The sequence below is a fragment of the Aureococcus anophagefferens genome (genome assembly GCF_000186865.1).
Source record: "Aureococcus anophagefferens unplaced genomic scaffold AURANscaffold_11, whole genome shotgun sequence".
Classification (NCBI taxonomy): Eukaryota; class Pelagophyceae; order Pelagomonadales; family Pelagomonadaceae; genus Aureococcus; species Aureococcus anophagefferens.
In genome coordinates this window covers 974,624-992,677 of record NW_008705571.1, presented here as the reverse complement: position 1 = coordinate 992,677, position 18,054 = coordinate 974,624, and the positions used below count along the sequence as shown (strand labels likewise).

General features: G+C 71.5%; 5 protein-coding genes across 5 annotated transcripts; 4 read left to right on the top strand and 1 right to left on the bottom strand.

The window, feature by feature from the left end:
- Nucleotides 1-19: 19 nt before the first annotated feature.
- On the bottom strand, nt 20-1,012 carry BGL5 (hypothetical protein; the record flags this gene model as incomplete). Its single annotated transcript, XM_009039377.1, has 2 exons — nt 20-172; nt 257-1,012. 2 exons carry the CDS (start codon nt 1,010-1,012, stop codon nt 20-22), a joined length of 909 nt encoding a protein of 302 aa, XP_009037625.1.
- A 738-nt stretch (nt 1,013-1,750) lies between these two features.
- Nucleotides 1,751-6,825, top strand: AURANDRAFT_64748 (hypothetical protein; the record flags this gene model as incomplete). The annotated part of the gene is made up of 2 exons (XM_009039458.1): nt 1,751-4,039; nt 4,333-6,825. The coding sequence occupies 2 exons, from the start codon at nt 1,751-1,753 to the stop codon at nt 6,823-6,825; spliced, it is 4,782 nt and encodes a 1,593-aa protein (XP_009037706.1).
- A 604-nt stretch (nt 6,826-7,429) lies between these two features.
- Nucleotides 7,430-8,608, top strand: AURANDRAFT_2913 (hypothetical protein; the record flags this gene model as incomplete). Its single annotated transcript, XM_009039250.1, has 1 exon — nt 7,430-8,608. A coding segment is annotated over one exon (1,179 nt), but the record flags the coding sequence as incomplete, so codon positions are not given.
- A 3,032-nt stretch (nt 8,609-11,640) lies between these two features.
- On the top strand, nt 11,641-12,531 carry AURANDRAFT_27313 (hypothetical protein; the record flags this gene model as incomplete). The annotated part of the gene is made up of 2 exons (XM_009039459.1): nt 11,641-12,201; nt 12,451-12,531. Coding segments are annotated over 2 exons (642 nt in total), but the record flags the coding sequence as incomplete, so codon positions are not given.
- Nucleotides 12,532-14,744: 2,213 nt separating this feature from the next.
- AURANDRAFT_71781 (hypothetical protein) lies at nt 14,745-16,816 on the top strand (the record flags this gene model as incomplete). Its single annotated transcript, XM_009039460.1, has 1 exon — nt 14,745-16,816. The coding sequence occupies one exon, from the start codon at nt 14,753-14,755 to the stop codon at nt 16,814-16,816; it is 2,064 nt and encodes a 687-aa protein (XP_009037708.1).
- Between the last annotated feature and the right edge of the window lie 1,238 nt (nt 16,817-18,054).

The following is an 18,054-nucleotide window of genomic DNA, read 5'->3' as shown; positions in this document are numbered from 1 at the left end:
GCCGCGCGGCCGCTCGTCCCTAGCGCTCCTGGAAGACGCGGACGTAGGCGATCTCGAGGCTCGCGGGGAGCGCGGCGTCGTCGACGCCGTGCTTGCCCCCCCAGGTGCCGCCGACGGCGAGGTTGATGAGGAGGAAGAAGCGCTGGTCGAAGGGCCAGTCCGTGCACTCGGGCTCCGCGGACCGCGTCGCGCCCGAGTCGCCCGACGCGCGCGACGACGCGTCGTCGTCGCCGGGCGACTCCTTGGACCGCCGCACGGGCGCCTCGCCGCGCTCGAAGGAGTGGACCGTCTCGCCGTCGATGCAGAGGAGGAGCTGCGTCGGCCGCCAGACGAGGGAGTAGACGTGGAACTTGTCGTGCGCGTCCGCGACGGTCGTCGCCGCGTGACTGTGCGTCCGCTCGCGGTGGTTGTGCACGGCCGTGTGCACGGACGTGTGGATCGTCCCCGGTGGCTGCCAGCCGATGTTCTCGCAGAGGTCGATCTCGCCGGACCGGGGCCAGCGGCCGTACTTGCTGTCCGTCGGCAGCAGCCAGAGCGCGGGCCAGAGGCCCCGCCGCGCGGGCGGCAGCCGCGCGCAGACCTCGATGCGGCCGTAGAGCCAGTCGCCCTTGAGCTTCGTGTGGAGCCGCGCGGACGTGTAGGCGTGGTCGCCCCAGGGCTCGCGCCGCGCCGTGACCCGCAACACGCCGCCCTCGACCCAGGCGTTCTCCCGCCGCCCCGACGTGTAGTGCTGGAGCTCCGCGTGGTCCGTGTCGTGGATCCACCGGTTGCACGACGTCTGGAACCCCCATTTCCGCGGGTCCGGCGGGCCGTCGTAGTCGAAGTCGTCGTGCCAGACGAGCTTCCAGCGCTCGCAGGGCAGCCACCAGGCCGGCAGCGCCAACCGCTGGACCTTGAGCCGGTGCGCCTCGACGTCGACGCGCGGCGTCGGCAGCCGCGGCGGCGGCGCCGGGTCGCGGTCCTCGTCGTCGGGCCTCGGGCTCGCGGCCCGCGGCGGCTCGAAGCTGCCCATGGACCCGAAGCGCTCGAGGTGGTAGAGGGGGCTCAGGAACACGGGCCGCTTCTCGAGGTACGCCACGAAGAACGCGCCGACGTCGTCGGGCTGGCCCGCGCAGGCCTGCTTGCACATCTCGCAGAGGATGGGCTTGAGCTCGCGCATGGTCGCCTTGCGCACGGCGTCCGACTTGCGCGGCCGGCTCGGGGCCGCCGCGACGCCCGAGGACCGCGGGCTCGGCGGCGCGCCCCGCTTCCGGTCCGCCGCGGGCGCGGGCGCGACGCGCCCCGCGCCGGCCCGCTCCGCGGCCTCGCGCGTGCGGCACCGCCGCCGGAGGAACGAGAGCATGGCCGCCGGCACGTCCGCCTTGTCGTTCAGCGTCCGCGACAGGTAGAGGCTCTGGATGAGCTCCGTGACGAGGGGCTCGACCTTGGCCGCCATGTAGGAGTGGGCCGCGTCGCGCCGCCGCCGGCTCTGCTGCTTCTCGAGGCGCTGCTGCTCCGCCGCGGGGCACGGCGCCACCGTGACCCCCATGGGCAGGGCACGCGGGCGCCCCCCCCGCGACGAAACCAAAATGCACGCCACTGAGAGCAGCCCCGAGAGCCCGAAGATACAGGCGCTATCGACCAAATAACGACATGTTGAACTCCTGTTTTGCCCAAGCGCGCAGCCCGTCGACCGCTTTCGCTGGGTGCGGACGCGACGCGTCGCGGCTCCGTTGCACGCGCGGGCGGGTCCGCCGGGACCGCGCGGGCCATGGGGCCGCGGGGGGGCACGAAGCTCGGCGCCAAGTGGCAGCTCGACGCCGCGCTCCTGAGCCGGCCCGTGGACCTCACGGCGCTGGTGTCGCTGTCGCAGACGAGCCCCGACGACTTCTTCCACGACGACACGCTGTCGCGCATGGTCAAGCTGCTGCTCAACGCCGTCGACGACACGCGGAGCGACAAGGACACGCGGCTGGACGTGCTGACGGTGCTGAGCAACCTCGCGGGCGCGGTGTCGGAGGACGACCGGCTCGAGCAGATCAAGATGGCGCTCGACGGCATCAACGAGTGGTTCGACGAGTACATGGCGCGCGAGGAGGCGCGCATCGCCGAGGGCACGACGGCGACGGAGGTCGAGCCGGAGCTCCACAAGCTCATGCTGCTGCTCCTCGCGCGGCTCTACGGCTACAAGCTCAAGACCGAGGACCTGCTCGAGCTCGTGCGGAGCGACAAGATCCTGGGGCTGGAGACGGTCGTCGGGCTGCTGGAGGACGGCGAGACCTACACGACGGAGCTCCACCGCAAGCAGGCGCCGAGCCTCGGGCGCATGGGCCAGTGGGAGCACAAGCTCGTGTGCCACCGCCACGAGAAGCCGCTCATCCTCCAGCTCTGCCGCCTGCTGCGGGGCTTCACGCTGCCCCAGTCCTACTTCGGGACGGCGTCCGACGGCGCGGAGATCTCGGAGCACGACGTCAACGAGTTCACGAACGAGATGAACCTCCTGCTGGACATCACGATCAAGAGCCGCCTCGTCGAGAAGCTCGCGCTCGCGTGCCACGAGTGCCTCTTCGCGCCCTTCGACGGGAACCCCGACGAGGGCCCGCGGAGCCCGAGCGAGCCGAGCGAGGCGTCGACGTCTCTCGTGGACGACGACCACAAGTCCATCGCGTGCGTCCACAGCTTTTTGCAGAACATGTATTTCTACGCGACGAACCGGACCCTGGACTACCGCCAGCACCTCCTCGCGGACACGCTGCTCATCCCGCGGCTGGTGCTGCCCTACCTCGACCGGTCCGTGCAGCGCGCGTCGCAGCTGAACGCGCGCGCGGAGGCCTACCGCAAGGCGCTGGAGCTGGGCGACGACGACGGCGACGCGGATCGCGGCGCGGACGACGACGAGCGGCGGCGCCTCCGGGCGCGGCGCGAGGCGGCGGCGCGGCGGGACGCCGGCGGCGTCCTCGAGTGCCCGCCCCTCGTCGCCGGCATCTCGGCGAGCCTGCGGACGCTGGTCATCGCGTCGTTCCGCGCGCCGCCGACGCGGTTCATGCTCGAGCTCCTGCGGCGCCTGAACCCGACGGAGAGCCTGCTGCGCGCGTCGGCCTTCGTCGCGCGCCACGAGTACATCTTCGCGTTGCTCTGCCTGCTGAACGTGAACATGGGCGCGCTGGACCTGGCCGCGCGGGGCGACGCGGACGCCGGCGACGACTCGGGCGACTTCGACGCGGGCGCCAAGGGCGACGGCGGCGACTACCGGCGCGCCGTCGACGCCCAGCGCGCCGTCGCCGCCCACGCCCTGCTCCACACGCTCGCCAAGGTCCACGGGGCCATGTCGCCGGACGCGCGGCAGCGCGTGCTCCAGACCGTGACGTCGTCGGGCGCGCTGCCCGTGTCGCGCGACACGCCGTCGTTCGCCGCGGTCATGAACGTGCTCCTCGGCGGCGCCTCCGACGGCCAGCGCGACTACGTCCTCGGGTCCAGCGCCAGCGACGACGCGTCCGCCGCGTCCGAGTCCGCCGACGACTTCCGGTCCGCGCGCGCGGACGCCAAGGCCGAGGCCAAGGACCGCGAGGCGGCGCGCGACGCCAAGGGGCTCCCGTCGCCGACGGCCGCGGACGCCAAGGCGACGAAGAAGCCGTCGCTCCTCGGCGACCTGCCGTCCTTCGACCGGCCGCCGGCGCGCGGCGGCCGCCCGGAGGACGACGCGCCGAACGCGTCGCCCGTGCGGCTCAACCTCGCGCTGCCCGGCGCGAACCGCGAGAAGCACGCGACGTGGATGAAGCCGCCGCCGGGCGGCCCGCGGGGCTCGGCGAAGCCCGACGCGGAGGTGCCCGCGGAGTTCGCGTGCGCCATCAACGGCCACCTCCTCAAGGAGCCCGCGCGGTCGCCCTACGGCCACGTCTTCGAGAAGTCGACGATCACGCTCTGGCTCGAGACGCGGGGCTCCGTCTGCCCCATCACGGGCAAGGAGCTCAACGTCGAGGACCTCGAGGACGACGCGGCGCTCCACACGCGGCTCATCAAGTGGCACATCGGCCGCATGCAGCAGACCATGGAGACGTCCGTCTCCGCCATGCACGGCGACGAGGACGACCTCTACGACTTCTAGGGGCGCTCCGTCCGCCCGCAAGGCGCGGGTCCGAGGCCGCGCCCTAATCTTCCGATCCCGATCGAGCGCGCCTGGGAGACGCGTGCACTCGATGGAAGTCTCGATGCAGTAGGGGTTTGTCCTCCCGCGCTCGCTACTTGAGGCCAGCGTTGGCGGAGTTGCCGCGTTTTGCTGGAAACGAGCATGGCTCGGGCTGCCCGCCAGTAGGGCTTCGAAATAAAACGATGGTCTTCGCGACGTCGGCCAAGGTCGCCGACGACCAGGGGCGGGCGCCGCTCCTGGGCGAGACGAAGCGGCGGGCCTACCTCGGCGGTCCCGCGCTCTGGAGCAGCGACGCGAGCGTGGCCCCCGAGGGCGCCGGCGACGGCTCGCGGCGCGTCGCGCCGGAGGACGGGGGCCTGAAGCGCGCCCGCGACGGCCGCGTCGCGCCGGACCTGCTCGTCGACGAGACGTCGGGCCGGAGCGAGGCGCCGCGGCGGCGCACGTGGGGGTTCCGCCAGTTCGCCAGCGCGCGGAACCGGCGCGTCGCGCCCGGCGCGGACGAGGTCGTCGACGAGGACGTCCGGCTGCGCCAGCTCTGCGACGCCTGGGTCGAGCGGCTGGCGACGCACGGCCGGCGGAACCACTGGTTCGAGCGCGCCTGGCTCGTCCTGGACCGGCTCCAGGGCCTGGGCCTCGTCTGGGAGATGGCGCAGGCCTGGCCCTGGCCCGCGATCTGGCTCGACTGGACGCGGCACATCGCCTGGGCGAACCTGGACGTGCCCGCGACGGGCAAGCACGGCGCGGGCCTCGGGTCGACGGGCGAGCTCGGCCGGTCCGTGCACGGCGAGACCGACGGGTTCCTCGAGAGGTTCGCGGCGCCGATGGTCCTCGCCGCGGCCCTCTGCGTCGCGTGCGACGTCGCGCTCCGGAGCGCCCGCGTGCGCCAGCGCTGCGGCGCCGCCGACGCGGCGAGCGAGCTGCGGCCCTACGACGCGGACGCGCCGCGGTCGTGGACGACCGCGCGCGTCTGGGCCGCGGGCGTCGCGACGCGGCTGTCCATGGTGCTCTACGGGCCGCTGGGCCTCGTCGTCGCGCGCCTCTTCCACTGCGAGCGGGGCTTCAACGGGCCGTCGGCGCGGTCCGCGGCCTGGCGCGCCTACGCGAGCGACGGCGGGAACCAGCGGCTCGCCGCGGACCCGGCCGTCGGCTGCTTCTCGAACGAGCTCCTGGCTTTTCGCACGCTGCTCGCGCCCGTCGGCGCGCTGTGCCTCGTCGCCGTGCCGTGGCTCGCCATGCGACGCGCCGTCGGCGCCTGCGCCTACGCGTCGCCGACGGACCACGAGAAGACGCTCCAGCGCCACGAGATCGAGCACGTGTTGGGCGTCGACGGCGGCGACGCGGGCGCGCTCTGCGACGACCGGTCCTACGAGGTGCTCGGCACCATCGCCGCGGACCGCGCCGCGGACCGGGGCGCGACGGGGCGCCGCGACTCGGACTGGGACTTCGCGGAGGTCTGGCTCGTGGCGCCGTACAAGCGCCACGCGGCGACGCGGGAGGCGCGCATGCTCCTGCGCAAGCTCGGCCTGCTCTGCTGCTACGCCTGGCTGCGCGGCGAGCACCGGGCCCAGGGCGTCGCGGTCTTGGCCGTCGAGGCCTACTTCGGCCTGCCGCAGGTCATCCGGCGGCCGTTCCGCGACGCGCGGTCGAACGAGGCGTGCATCATCCTCGAGCTCGCGGCGCTGACGAACGCGGTCTACGCGATGATGACGGCCTGGGGCCTGCGCAGCGCCGTCGTCATGGACAAGGAGCAGTCCATCGCGCTCATCGCGGTGAACGGGCTGGCCGCGGTGCTCGTGCTCGGCGTCTTCTGCGCGGCGTACCGCGGCGGCGACGCGCTGCCCCGGGCCGCGACGGCCGTGGACCGCGCGCGGTCCGCCCACGGCGCGACGTGCCTCGTGGACTGGGTCACGGTGAGCCGCCAGGCGCGCGCCGCCGCCGTCAAGGCGTCGGCCTGGCGGCCGCGGTGCCTCGCGCCGACGCACGTGCTCGAGCGGCGCATGGACGACGCGCGGCGCGCGTGGGTCGAGGCGAAGCGGCGCAACTGCTTGTTGGAGGGGACCGTGCGCGAGTCGCTGGACGCCCTCGTGCGGGCGCACCAGGTCTGCGCGGAGACGACGATGTGCGTCGGCGGCAAGTGGTTCGCGGAGGACGGCGACCCCTTCTCGCGCGCGGCGTCCGCGCTGAAGACGCGGTCCGAGGAGAAGGTGCTGATGAAGCCGCGGAAGCGGGCGCTGTTGTTGAAGCTCCTGGCGCTGCGCTACTTCCAGCAGGCGCGGGACCGGAAGAAGGGCTCCGCGGCCGCGGGCCTCGCGGCGTACTTTCGCGCGCCGCCGCGGGCCGACGGCGCGCGGACGGCGGCGCCGCGCGCGGCCGCGGGCGACGCCGAGGCGCCGGAGGGCGACGCCGAGGCGCCGGGGGGCGACGCCGAGGCGCCGAAGCCGCGCCTCGTGCACCAGGACACGCCCGCGCCCGGCGCGCTCGGCAGGACGGCCGGCGGCGACACTTGCGGCGACGGGCCGCCGCCGGCGTCGCCCGCGCGCGCGGACCAGGTCGTCCCGGCGCTCAACTTCTCGCCGTCGCCGCGCGGCGACCTCGGCGACGTGCCCGAGGAGGGCAGCTACCACGAGCCGGACTCGAGCGAAGAGGACCTGAGCCCGCTCGTGAGTCCCAACGCGCAGACCCACGGGCTCCTAAGTTGAGGTGTTTTTGAGATTTCGTGCTCGACACTCGAGATCTAGACGCGCCTTTGGTATGCGGGCGAGCAAAAAAAAGGCAAAAAAACGAGCAACACTCGGGATTCCAACGTGGTCACCCACCGTAGTACTAACCAAGCTCGATCCGGCTTAACTTCGCTGAGCTGACGGGAAGCGGTGCTCTCCGAATGATATGGTCGCTCGTGTGAGAGTCACAAACAAAACTGTTTATCAACAGGTACAGACGAAATTGGGTTCGATTATATGGGGCGAGCTAGAGCCCTTTCAGCGCTCTGCAACTTACACCGCAATCACTCTCACCTTGAAGGTTGAACCACATCACGAGCGTCTGGCTCGTACGATCGCGTCGATGGCTCCGACACACCTGCTCCTCGCGGCGCTCGCCGCCTCGGCCTCGGCCCTCATCCTCCCGGGCACGGAGAAGTTCGCGCGCACGGTCGCCAACCTCGACATCACGAACCGGGGCTACGTGCGCGTGGACTCGGAGGCGCCGACCGTCGAGCACCCGCGCGCGGCGCCCGTGCTCGAGGCGCGCGCCCTGCGCAAGGCGCTCGACGGCGCCCTCGAGGACGCGTCGTGGACGCGGGCCGTGTCCGTGCTCGGCTCCACGGGCTCCATCGGCACGCAGACGCTGGATTTCGCGCGCGCGCGGCCGGATCGGTTCTCCGTCGTCGCGCTGTGCGCCGGGTCCAACTACGCGCTGCTCGCGGAGCAGGTCGCCGAGTTCAAGGACCAGGTCAAGGTCGTGGGCATCTCCGACGCGTCGAAGCTGGGGCTCCTGAAGGAGGCGCTCGCGGCGAACGGCGCGACGGACGGCTCGAGCTTCGAGGTCGTCGGCGGCGACGACGCGGCGACGGCGTGCGCGACGGCGCGCGAGGCGGACGTCGTCGTGACGGGCGTCGTCGGCTGCGCGGGGCTCGTGCCGACGGTCGCGGCCATCGAGGCGGGCAAGGACATCGCGCTCGCGAACAAGGAGACGCTCATCGCGGGCGGCCCCGCGATCCTGCCCCTGCTGGAGAAGCACGGCGTCGCCATGACGCCGGCGGACAGCGAGCATTCAGCCATCTTCCAGGCGCTCCAGGGCGTGCCGCCGGGGGCCATGCGCAAGGTCATCCTCACGGCGTCCGGCGGCGCGTTCCGCGACTTCGACGCCGAGGAGCTCATGCGCAAGTGCCTCGAGGAGCCCGAGTGGGTGCGCGCCAAGGCGACGACGCACCCGAACTGGGACATGGGCGCGAAGATCACCGTGGACTCGGCGACGATGATGAACAAGGGCCTCGAGGTCATCGAGGCGCACTACTTGTTCGGCGCGGACTACGACGACATCGACGTCGTCGTGCACCCGCAGTCCATCGTCCACAGCGCCATCGAGACCCAGGACAACTCCGTGATTGCGCAATTGGGCTGGCCCGACATGCGCCTGCCCCTCCTCTACAGCGTCGCGTGGCCGCACCGCGTCCGCATGCCCCAGGACCAGTGGGAGCCGCGCTTCGACCTCGTCAAGCTCGGCTCCATGACCTTCAAGGGCCCGGACAACGACAAGTACCCCTGCATCGGCCTCGCCTACGCCGCGGGCCGCGTCGGCGGCACGATGACGGGCGCGCTCAACGCCGCGAACGAGCAGGCGAACGAGATGTTCCGCGAGGGCGCCTTCGACTACCTCGACATCCCCAAGGCCATCGAGGCGGCCATGGAGAACCACAAGAGCGACTTCATCGCCAAGCCCTCGCTCCAGGACATCATCGACGTCGACCTCTGGGCCCGGCAGAACGTCAAGGACTTCGCCGACGCGAAGAAGAAGATCCTCGCCTAGGCTTCCTTAATCGTCGCGGTCGCTGCGCCAGAAGGACGCGACGAGCCAGAACACCTCCTTCGGGAGGGTCGTCCGGGCGACGCGGCGCCGCCGCGCGGCGCTTCGCGAGGAACGACGCGCGGGCTCGGGCTCGGGCGGCGGCGGCGCGAAGAGGCGCTCAAGGACGGTCCCCGCCGGCGCGGTGGCGCGGCCGTCCTGGCACAGCAAGCGCAGCAGCAGGAGGTTGATGCGCGGCTCGCGGAGGTATTCGCGCCAGCCGCCCGCGGCGCGGACCGCCGCGAGGAAGTCCGCGTTTTCTGTGCTGCCCATTAATCGCGCGAATTCTTCGGGACTTCGCCCATTTTCGTCGAGCAGATCGAGCGCCGCGCCGCGACTCACGAGGAGGCGCGTCTTGGCCAGTGTCGACGTTCTGGCGGCCCAATGCAGCGGAGTTTGCAATCTCCCGTCCCGAATGTCGACACTCGCGCCCGCGTCGAGCAGAAGACGTACTCTATTAATACCTACGAGGTGCCCAGCAGCCATGTGCAGCGCCGCCATAACCCCCTCGCATTCGTGATCGACGTCCGCTCCTTCGGCGATGAGGTAGCGGAATACCAGGTCGCGTGGAGCATGGATTGCACAAGCGAGGAGTGTGTCTCCGACCTTGCTGTGTAAGTCGATGCTATCAGGGTTTTCATCGAGCCAGATTTCAACGGTTTCCAGGTCGCCATGTCGTGCTGCGTCCCGCATGCTCAACGGTAAAAACTCCATCCTGCGCAAGCTACAGTGGTTCAGGCGTTCATCGCGCCCTTTCAAACTAGGCCAGCATTTGACAGAAGTTGCACAGCTCACGATGGCGGTCTCACAGCGGGGCTGCCGAGGCTAGGCGCGCTGCCCTCGACATGGCCGCCGCGAAGCGCGGCCACACCTACGTCGCCGAGGCGCTGAAAGCGTTCATGCAGACGACGGGCGAGGATCCGGAGGAGGCGCGCCACGTCCAGCTGCAGCCGAGCCCGGAGATCGAGCGCCTCGACGCGAGCATCAACCACTTGCGCGCGTGCGAGGTCCTCGATCTGAGCGGCAATCGCATCTCTGATGATCTCGATGCCCGGCCCGAGATGCCTCCGCGTGCTCTCGCTCGCGCGGAACCGGCTCGACCGCGTGCGGGGCCTCGAGGACCACCCGCAGCTCGAGGAGCTCGACCTCGCCGGCAACCGCCTCGCGACGCTCGACGGCATCGCCGCGTGCCCGGCGCTCGCGGCCCTCGACGTCTCGGACAACGCCGTCGCCGACGGCCGCGAGCTCGCGAAGCTCCCCGGCTCGCTCCGGAGCCTCGCGCTCAAAAGCAACCCCGTCTGCGCGGCGTTCCTCGACGCGGGCGACCTCGTCCGGCGGTACCTCCCGCGCGTGGACGTCGTCGACGGCGAGCCGCTCGAAAGCGTCGGCGACACATTCCGCGAGTTCTTCCGCGCGTCGGCGCCGGGCGCCTGGACGGAGACGGTCCTCGCGCCGCGCTGGCCCGCGGGCTTCCTCGGCGACGACGCCGTCTGCGACGGCGAGCCCATGTATGCCTACGGCGAGTCCGGCTTCCTCGGCGACTACCTCCAGGCGCTCCACGGCGACGCCGACGCGCGCGAGTACGCCGTCGCCGGCGGCGGCGCCTGGGAACGCGCGACGGGGCGGCTCTCGCAGCGCGCCGCGTGGAACTTCGCGAATCACGCGGACCGGCGGGGCGTGCCGCGCGCCGAGGCCGCGCGGCGGTGCGTCGCGACGCTCCGGGCGCTCCTGGCCGACGCCGAGGACGCGGTCTGCGACGAGTGCGCGGCGCGCGGCCGCGAGCGCTGCGCGTGCGCGGACGACGACGACGACGCCGCCGAGTTCGCCGGCACCTTCGACGAGTTCGCGCAGCGGGGCTTCGCGCGACCCCCGGCGCCCGCCGAGGCGCCCGCGCCCGCGGACGTCGGCACCTAACCGGTGTTGTCTACTTCACCCATTCGATGTTGAGGATGTTCCTTGCCCCTACCCCACGATGGCGACCGACGAGCGCAGCCCGCTGGTGCCCCAGCCGCGGCGGATCCTCTGGAGACACGCCGCCGCGCTGCTCCTGGGCGTCGGCTGCGTCGCCGGCGCCGCGGCGTCGCGGCGCCTGCAGCCCGCGGCCCTCGCGGCCGCCGGCGCCGCCCTCGAGGACCCCTACGCCTTCGCCTTCGACGCGCTCATCGCCCGGGGCCTGACCGAGTCCTGGGACTGCGACGGCGGCGCTTTTGCTTATTGTGGTAGTGCGAGCTGCTCGAAGCTCGACCTTCGCGACGCGGGCATGGACGCGTGCCTCTGCATCCTCGAGACGAACTCGTCGTTCACGTTCCACGTCGACGGCACCGTGGCCTACCTCGCGGCGGCGCCCCTCTTCGCCCGGGCGATCGCCGAGCTCGTCGGCGGCGGCGTGACCAACGCGACCAAGTTCGCGCTCTGCGCGGAGCACGCGACGGGCGGCCTCTACGAAGCCGCGGGCTTCGACGTGCCGCTCGGGTCCTGGCACGCGCCCTTCGGCGGCAACTCGTCCTGGGGCCTGCGGCGCGGGCTCGGCGACCTCGAGATCGAGTGCATGGGCGCGCCGTGCTGGCACGTGTCCCCCGTGGGCGCGAACTTCGAGGCGGGCGACGGCGGCTGCGAGGTCGTCTGCCTCTGCCCGCGGGCCTACGTGCCCCCGAACAACACGGACGACGCCTCCTCCTCCTGGGGGAACACCACGGACGACGCGACCAGCTGCGAGACCCACAACGGCGACTCGACGACGGCCGACTCGCCAGACGAGCTCGCGCGCATCGCGCGCCACCTCGCGGCGAACGTCAACGTCGCGGAGCTGGAGGCGCCCTGCAACCAGTGCGTCCCCAAGTACATGCCCGACGCCACGCGCGTGTAAAAGGTCGTGTTAGTTGGTGCGCCTGCGACGGCTCCTTTCCGTCAAGTAACTTAGTTGAGGGCTTGAGGAGAGAGCTCTCCGCACGATGGCCGTCGCCGCGCCCTCGCCGACAAGCGGCAGCACATCGCCGACGGGCGGCGGCACCTACTGGCGCGTCTTCGTCGCCTGCGCCTGCGTCAAAATTCTTTTTTGGCCGAGCTACCACAGCACGGACTTCGAGGTGCACCGCAACTGGCTGGCGGTGACGGCGAGCACGCCGATGGCCTACTGGTACGCGGACCAGCCGAAGCAGTCGCCGTGGACGTTGGACTACCCGCCGCTCTTCGGCGTCTTCGAGCGGTTCCTGAGCTACTTCGCGAAGCTGGCGGACCCGATGATCGTCGAGCCGCAGAACTTGGACTACGCGGCGTGGAGCTGCGTCGCGTTCCAGCGGTTCACGGTCGTCGCCGCGGAGCTCGCGTGCCTCGGCGGCGGCGTCGCCGTCGCGTCGGGCGGCGCGCCGGAGTTCGCCGTGCTCTTCGCGGGGCCGGGCCTCGCGTCGCTCTTCGTCGTGGACCACGTGCACTTCCAGTACAACGGCGTGTTCCTCGGAGTGCTCGCGTGCTGCGCCGGCTTCCTCGTAAAAGGCCAGCACGTCCGGGCCGCCGTGGCCTTCACGCTGCTCATGTGCATGAAGCACCTGTTTTTGACGCTCGCGCCTTTTTTCGGGGTCTACCTTCTTTTCGCGCACGTCCTCGCGGAAAAGACGACGCTCGGCGAAAAGGTCCTGCGCCTCGTGGACCTCGGCGCCGCCGTCACAGCGACCGCGGCCGCGTCGCTGGCCCCGCTCGTCGTGCCCGCGTTCCACGACCGCGGGGGGCTCGCGGGCGTCGGAGCCGCGGTCGTCGAGCTCAAGGGCCGCCTCTTCCCCTTCGGGGACCGGGGCCTCGTCCACAGCTACTGGGCGCCCAACGCCTGGGCGCTCTACGCCTTTCTCGACCGCGTCGCCATGAAGGCGTCGGGCCGCGAGGGCGGCGGCGCGACGCGCGGCGTCGTCGAGACGCAGATCGAGTACCTGCCCGCGCCCGGCCCGCTCCACTGCGCGCTGCTGACGCTCCTCGCCGCGGCGCCGGCGCTCCTGGCCGCGGCGCGCACGGCCTCGACGCAGAGCGGCGCCCGGGGCATCGCCCTGCCGGCCCTCGCGCACGCGTGCCTCGCGGCGTTCGCGTTCGGCTGGCACGTGCACGAGAAGTTCCTCATCGTCGCGCTCGTGCCCCTCGCGTTCCTCGCGCTGGGGAAGGGGCCCGCGGGGTCGTCCGAGGGCTCGCGCATGCTCGACGCGAAGCTCTACCGCCACGTCGCGCGGCTCGCGACCTTTGCGATGCTGCCCCTGCTGCCGTCGCCGGGGCCGGAGCTCGCGACGAAGGTCCTCGTGCTCGCGCTCGAGGAGTGCTGCCTCCGCGCGCTCCTCGACCGGCCGCCGGGCTGCCCCTGCTGCGGCGACAGCCCCGCGACGCTGCTGGAGACGCTCCTCGAGGGCGCGCACCTCGCGGCCCTGCTGTCGCTCTTCCTCCTCAAGGAGGTCGTCTACCCGCTCCTCCTCCCGGCGGACCTCGCGGCGCGGCTCGAGTTCCTGCCCCTCATGCTCACGTCCGTCTACTGCGCCGCCTGGGTCTCGGCGCTGTCGCTCCTCTCGGCCGGGCGCCTCCTCTACGTGGCCTACCGCGCGGACGCGAGCGCGTGGTAACTTTAGTCCGACGGCTTGAAGCGGGCGACGTCGTCGACGTAGGTCGCGAACGCGCGCGTCACGGCCGTGTCGCCCGACGACAGGCGCTGCGCGTCGTAGAGCCGCGCCATGTAGCCGCCCGCGAGCGGCCGCCGGCCCTGGGCGAGCGCGATGATGACCGCGTCGTGGAGCACGCGCCGCGCCGTCGCCGGCGAGCCGTCGAAGGCCGTTTCGGCCAACGCGAGCAGCGCCTCGATCTTGCCGAGGGCGCCGGCGTCCGTCGGCGGCGCGGCGTACAGGGCGCGATACGTGCGCTCGAAGGCCTCCCGCTCCGCGTCGCCGCGGCCCGACGCGCACGCGGCGCACGCGCAGACGAAGTCGTACTTGCGCAGCATCTCCCGTCGCTTCGCCGTCGAATAATACAGCGGGCAGTACCTGTTCGGTCCAAATCAAGCGCGACCATGGCGGTGGGAATCGGGCGGGGGACGTAACGCTCAGTAAACGCCGAAGAGGTACTCGCCGCAGAGCTCCGCGCCCTCGGGCACGTCCCGGAGCGCGTGGTAGACCTCGACGCCCTCGTCGGGGAGCCACGTGCGGTGCACGTTCGGGGAGCAGTCGTGGTTGAAGCGCGACCCGAGCAGAAACATGCCGCTCCGCGTGTCGCCCGTCGCCGGGTCCCGGAGCTCGAAGCAGTTCGTCCGGCAGATGCCCAGCACCGTCTTCGTTTCGCCGACGGCGTGGCAGTCGTGGAGGTCCCAGAAGTCGGGCGCGTCGCTCGCGTCGAGCGCGGACGCGGCGTGGTCCTCCGTCGTCCGCGCCGTCATCGCGGGCCGCTCCTTGAGGATGCGCTCGCCGCGCCGGAGGTCGCGCGCCGCGACGACGCCGACGTCCTTGCCTGGGATGGCCCGTACGGCGAAGGCGCAGGGGATCAGGCGGTCGCGTTTCACCGCGAGGACCTCGGCGACGCCGGGGCAGCGGCAGCGGCAGCGGTCGCCGCCGCCGTCGGCGACGACGACCGCGGCCATGCCGTTGAGGTCCGGCCGGCTCGCGAGCCCCCGGAGCTCGTAGCGGCCGCCGACGACGATCGAGTGTGGAGGAGGTTGTGGTGACGGCGGCGGCGGCGGCGGCGGCGCGACGGCTTCCGCCGATGGTACCGATGCCGGCTGCGGCGCTGGCTCGACCACCGCCAGCGGTGGCGATGCCGGCTGCACTGGCGCACCCACTGCCACGGCGCGCAGCATGGCCGGCAGCGCGGCGCAGGGCGCGTCCGCGGCCACGGGGCTGCCGTCCAACGAGGTCAGCGTCACCGGTCCGTGCTTCTTGCTCCATCGGCGCGCCAGCTGGCCCGCCGTGAGCGCGCCGTCGACGGTCACGCGCGACGCGCTGCCGTCGTCGCGCACGATGGTGATGGCCACCATCGTCACACGGCTAGGATGCGAAGCCCACCATTGCTCGTAGTGCGAAGAAGCCAAAGTTTCCCCTCTCCGATCCTATGAGATGTACACGTTTCCCCCGGACTGAAACGACCGCCTCTCCAGCCTGCGGTGGCCTCGTCGCGGCCCGTCCGGCGGCCATGGGCCTCGACGAGGACTACGGCGACGAGTTCCACGACGACGACGAGCAGCTCGAGGAGGTCGGCGCGGCGCCGCTCTTCGACGCCAGCGACGCGCTGGCGGAGGACAGCATGGCCGACATCAAGGCCCTGGCCATGAGCTCGCCGGCCGTCGGGAACGTCGGCGACGACGACTACGACGAGGAGTACGCCGAGGAGTTCGAGGACGAGCACCCGTCCCCCGCCAAGGCGGCGCCGCCGGCGGTCCCGGCCGCGGCCTACGGCGCGCCCGAGGACGACGGCTACGACGACCGCACCGCGGCCATCGACGAGCCCCTCGACGACGAGCCCGCCGTCGGCGAGGCCGTGCGGCGGTCCGGCGCCGACGCCGCGGACCTGGCGTCCTTCGCCGGCGAGCCGCTGGAGCTCGACGGCGCGTCCGCGGGCTTCGCGGACCCCGAGCCGCTCGACGACGGCGACGTCGCCTCGCCGCGGCCGCCCGCGGGGTCGCTCGCCGAGGCGTCGGGCGCCAACGGCTCCGTGCTCCACGAGTTCGTCGTCGAGCGGCTCCAGGCGACGAACGCCCAGCTCCGGCGCCAGCTCGAGGACTTCAAGCAGCTCCTCCGAAGCTCGCTCGAGGCGAACAAGGGCGAGGAGCCCGCGAGCCCGCGCGCGCCGCGGCGCGCGAGCCCCCGGGCGTCGCGGGGCAAGAGCCGGTCGCCGTCGCGGCGGCCCCAGGAGTGCATGGTGACGCCCTTCGCCTACCCCATCTCCCAGAAGCAGCTCGAGCTGTCGCAGCGGAAAGCTTTGGCGTACTTCACGCAGAACCAGCGGCTCCAGCAGGAGCTGCTCGTCGCCCGCGGCGAGAACGGCGCGGGGCGGCGCGTGGAGAAGCGCGCCGAGGCCCTCGAGCGCGAGGTCGCGGCGCTCAAGGAGGAGAACCGGAGCCTCTGCGCCGTGCAGCGCAACCAGAGCCGCGCGCTCCAGACGTCCGCGGACAAGCAGGGCGCGCTGCCGGATCTGGTCACGGGCCTCGAGTCGGCGCTCCGGGCCGCCCAGGAGGGCCAGCGGCGCGCCGACGCGCGCGCCGCGGGCGCGCAGAAGCGCGAGCGCGACGCGCGCGGCAAGGCCGCGGCGCTCGCCGCGGAGCTCGACGAGGTCATGGGCTACGCCAACGCCATGCGGTCCATGCTCTCCGAGGGGAGCTCCGTGATCGAGCCCGGCGCGTCCCTGGCGGTCGTCGAGCCCGGCGCGTCCGTCGCGGCCACGGCCGGCGAGCCCGACGCGGCCGCGCCGTCGCCCGCGGAGCCGGCGCCGGCGACGGAGCTCGTCGAGGCGCGCGCGGCGCCCATGCCGTCCCTCGACGCCGTCAGCGCGTTGAGCGCGCCCAAGGCCATCCGCAAGGCCGAGGCGCAGAAACTGGCCCTCGCCGAGCGCACGCACGCGGCGGCTCTGACGGAGAACGCGAAGCTGAAGGACCACTGCGCGGCGATGCAGCGCGCCTTGCAAAAGTACCAGCTCCGGTCGTCGCGGGAGGTGCTGAACCTCAAGGCCGACCGCGAGAAGAAGGCCAAGGAGGTCGAGCGCCTCGAGGCGACGCTCGTGCAGCGCGAGCGCGACCTGCGATTGCAGCAGGCGACGGTCATGAAGCTCAAGGGCAACCTCGAGAAGCTCATCGAGCGCTACCACAAGCTGAAGGCCGCGGCCAACAGCCAGGTGTCGTCCGCGTCCCAGGTGCTCTCGACGCTCATCGAGCCCAACAAGTCGCCGAGCGCGTCGCACGCGAACATCTCGCCCGTGTCGTCCGCGTCCGCGTTCTCCAAGGCGAGCCCGGAGAAGCGCGACGCGGAGCCCGTCGAGCCGGCGGACGGCGCCTTCGTCACCCAGCCCAAGGGCGGCGCCTTCGACGCCATGGCGGCCCAGTTCCACCCCGTCAAGCCCGAGATCCCGCCGCCGGACCGCATCCGCACGAAGAAGTCGCCGCGGCCCCACAACGCGGGCTAGGCGCCGCGTTCTAACTGCACAGCTTCGAAGCCTCGAGCGCGAAGGGGGTGGCTGCGCGGCGACTCGGAAGCCGAGCCCGGCGAGGGGTCATCTAAATTGCCTCGGGCGATCGGCGACGACCACGGGCCGCAAGTCCGCTCCGAGGAGCCCCGCGTGATTTTCGCGAGGATGGTACACTCATTGAGCGACTTCGGCGAAGATGTCCTATACGTTGTGTTGGGCTTTCTAAACGAGCAAGGCGATGGGCGTGCGCGGCAGGTCAACAAAGCAGTTTCGATGTTGCGCCCAGCGTGGGTCGTCGGACGCGCCGTTCGACAGGTCGAGGCCTATTATCCCGGTGGTCGCCCAATTTTACGAAACGGTTGTGCTCCTTTGACTGCCTGCGATGCCTTAGCATTCTCGCCTGACGGGTCGACGCTCGCGGTCGGAAACGGGACCGATACCGTAATCACGCTCTACGACGTCCCGACAGGTGAGCGGCGGCGCGAGCTCGAGCGCCCGGGAGGAGAACGAATCGCTAGTGAGTGTGTCGAATTCTCTCCGGACGGGAACACGCTCGCCGTGCTCGGCGAAATCGAGGACGCGAGGGACGCGACGGTGGGGTACCCCCCCTATGACGACTCTGATTCAGATGATCCATATGATCCTGCTTCTCACATTTACGGGCTAGTCGCTCTTTACGCCACCGTGGATGACGAGCTGCGCTATGAAATTCGCGTCCCTGCTGAAATTTACGCAATTGCCTTCTCTCCTGACAGTAGAACGCTCGCGCTCGGCTTCAATGACAACGTGTCGCTCTACGACGCTGCGACCGGCGAGCTTCGACGCACGTTCGAGCCTCGCAACGAAATCGTCTGGACCGCTGCATTCTCTCCCGACGGCATGACGTTGGCGATAGGCGGTGGACACGGTCTAGGACCCTCCGCCGGCGGAACGGTCAAGATCTTCGACGTTGGAACCGGAGAAGAATCCCGCGAATATGTCCATGCCGGGCCCGTACGCGATGTTGCTTTCTCGCCCGACGGGGCGTCGCTAGCCATTGGCGGCCACCATCATCAAAAAGGGATGTTGGCGCTCTGGGACCTCGCTATTGGTGAGACGCGGTCGCTCGCGCTTGCCGATGTGGTCCAAATCACGCAATTCTCGTGCGACGGGATACTGGCGGTCGGCGGCCGCGACGAGAAGGTGACACTCTACGACGCAGCGACGTTGAAGGTGCGCCGCGAATTTGTGCGAGG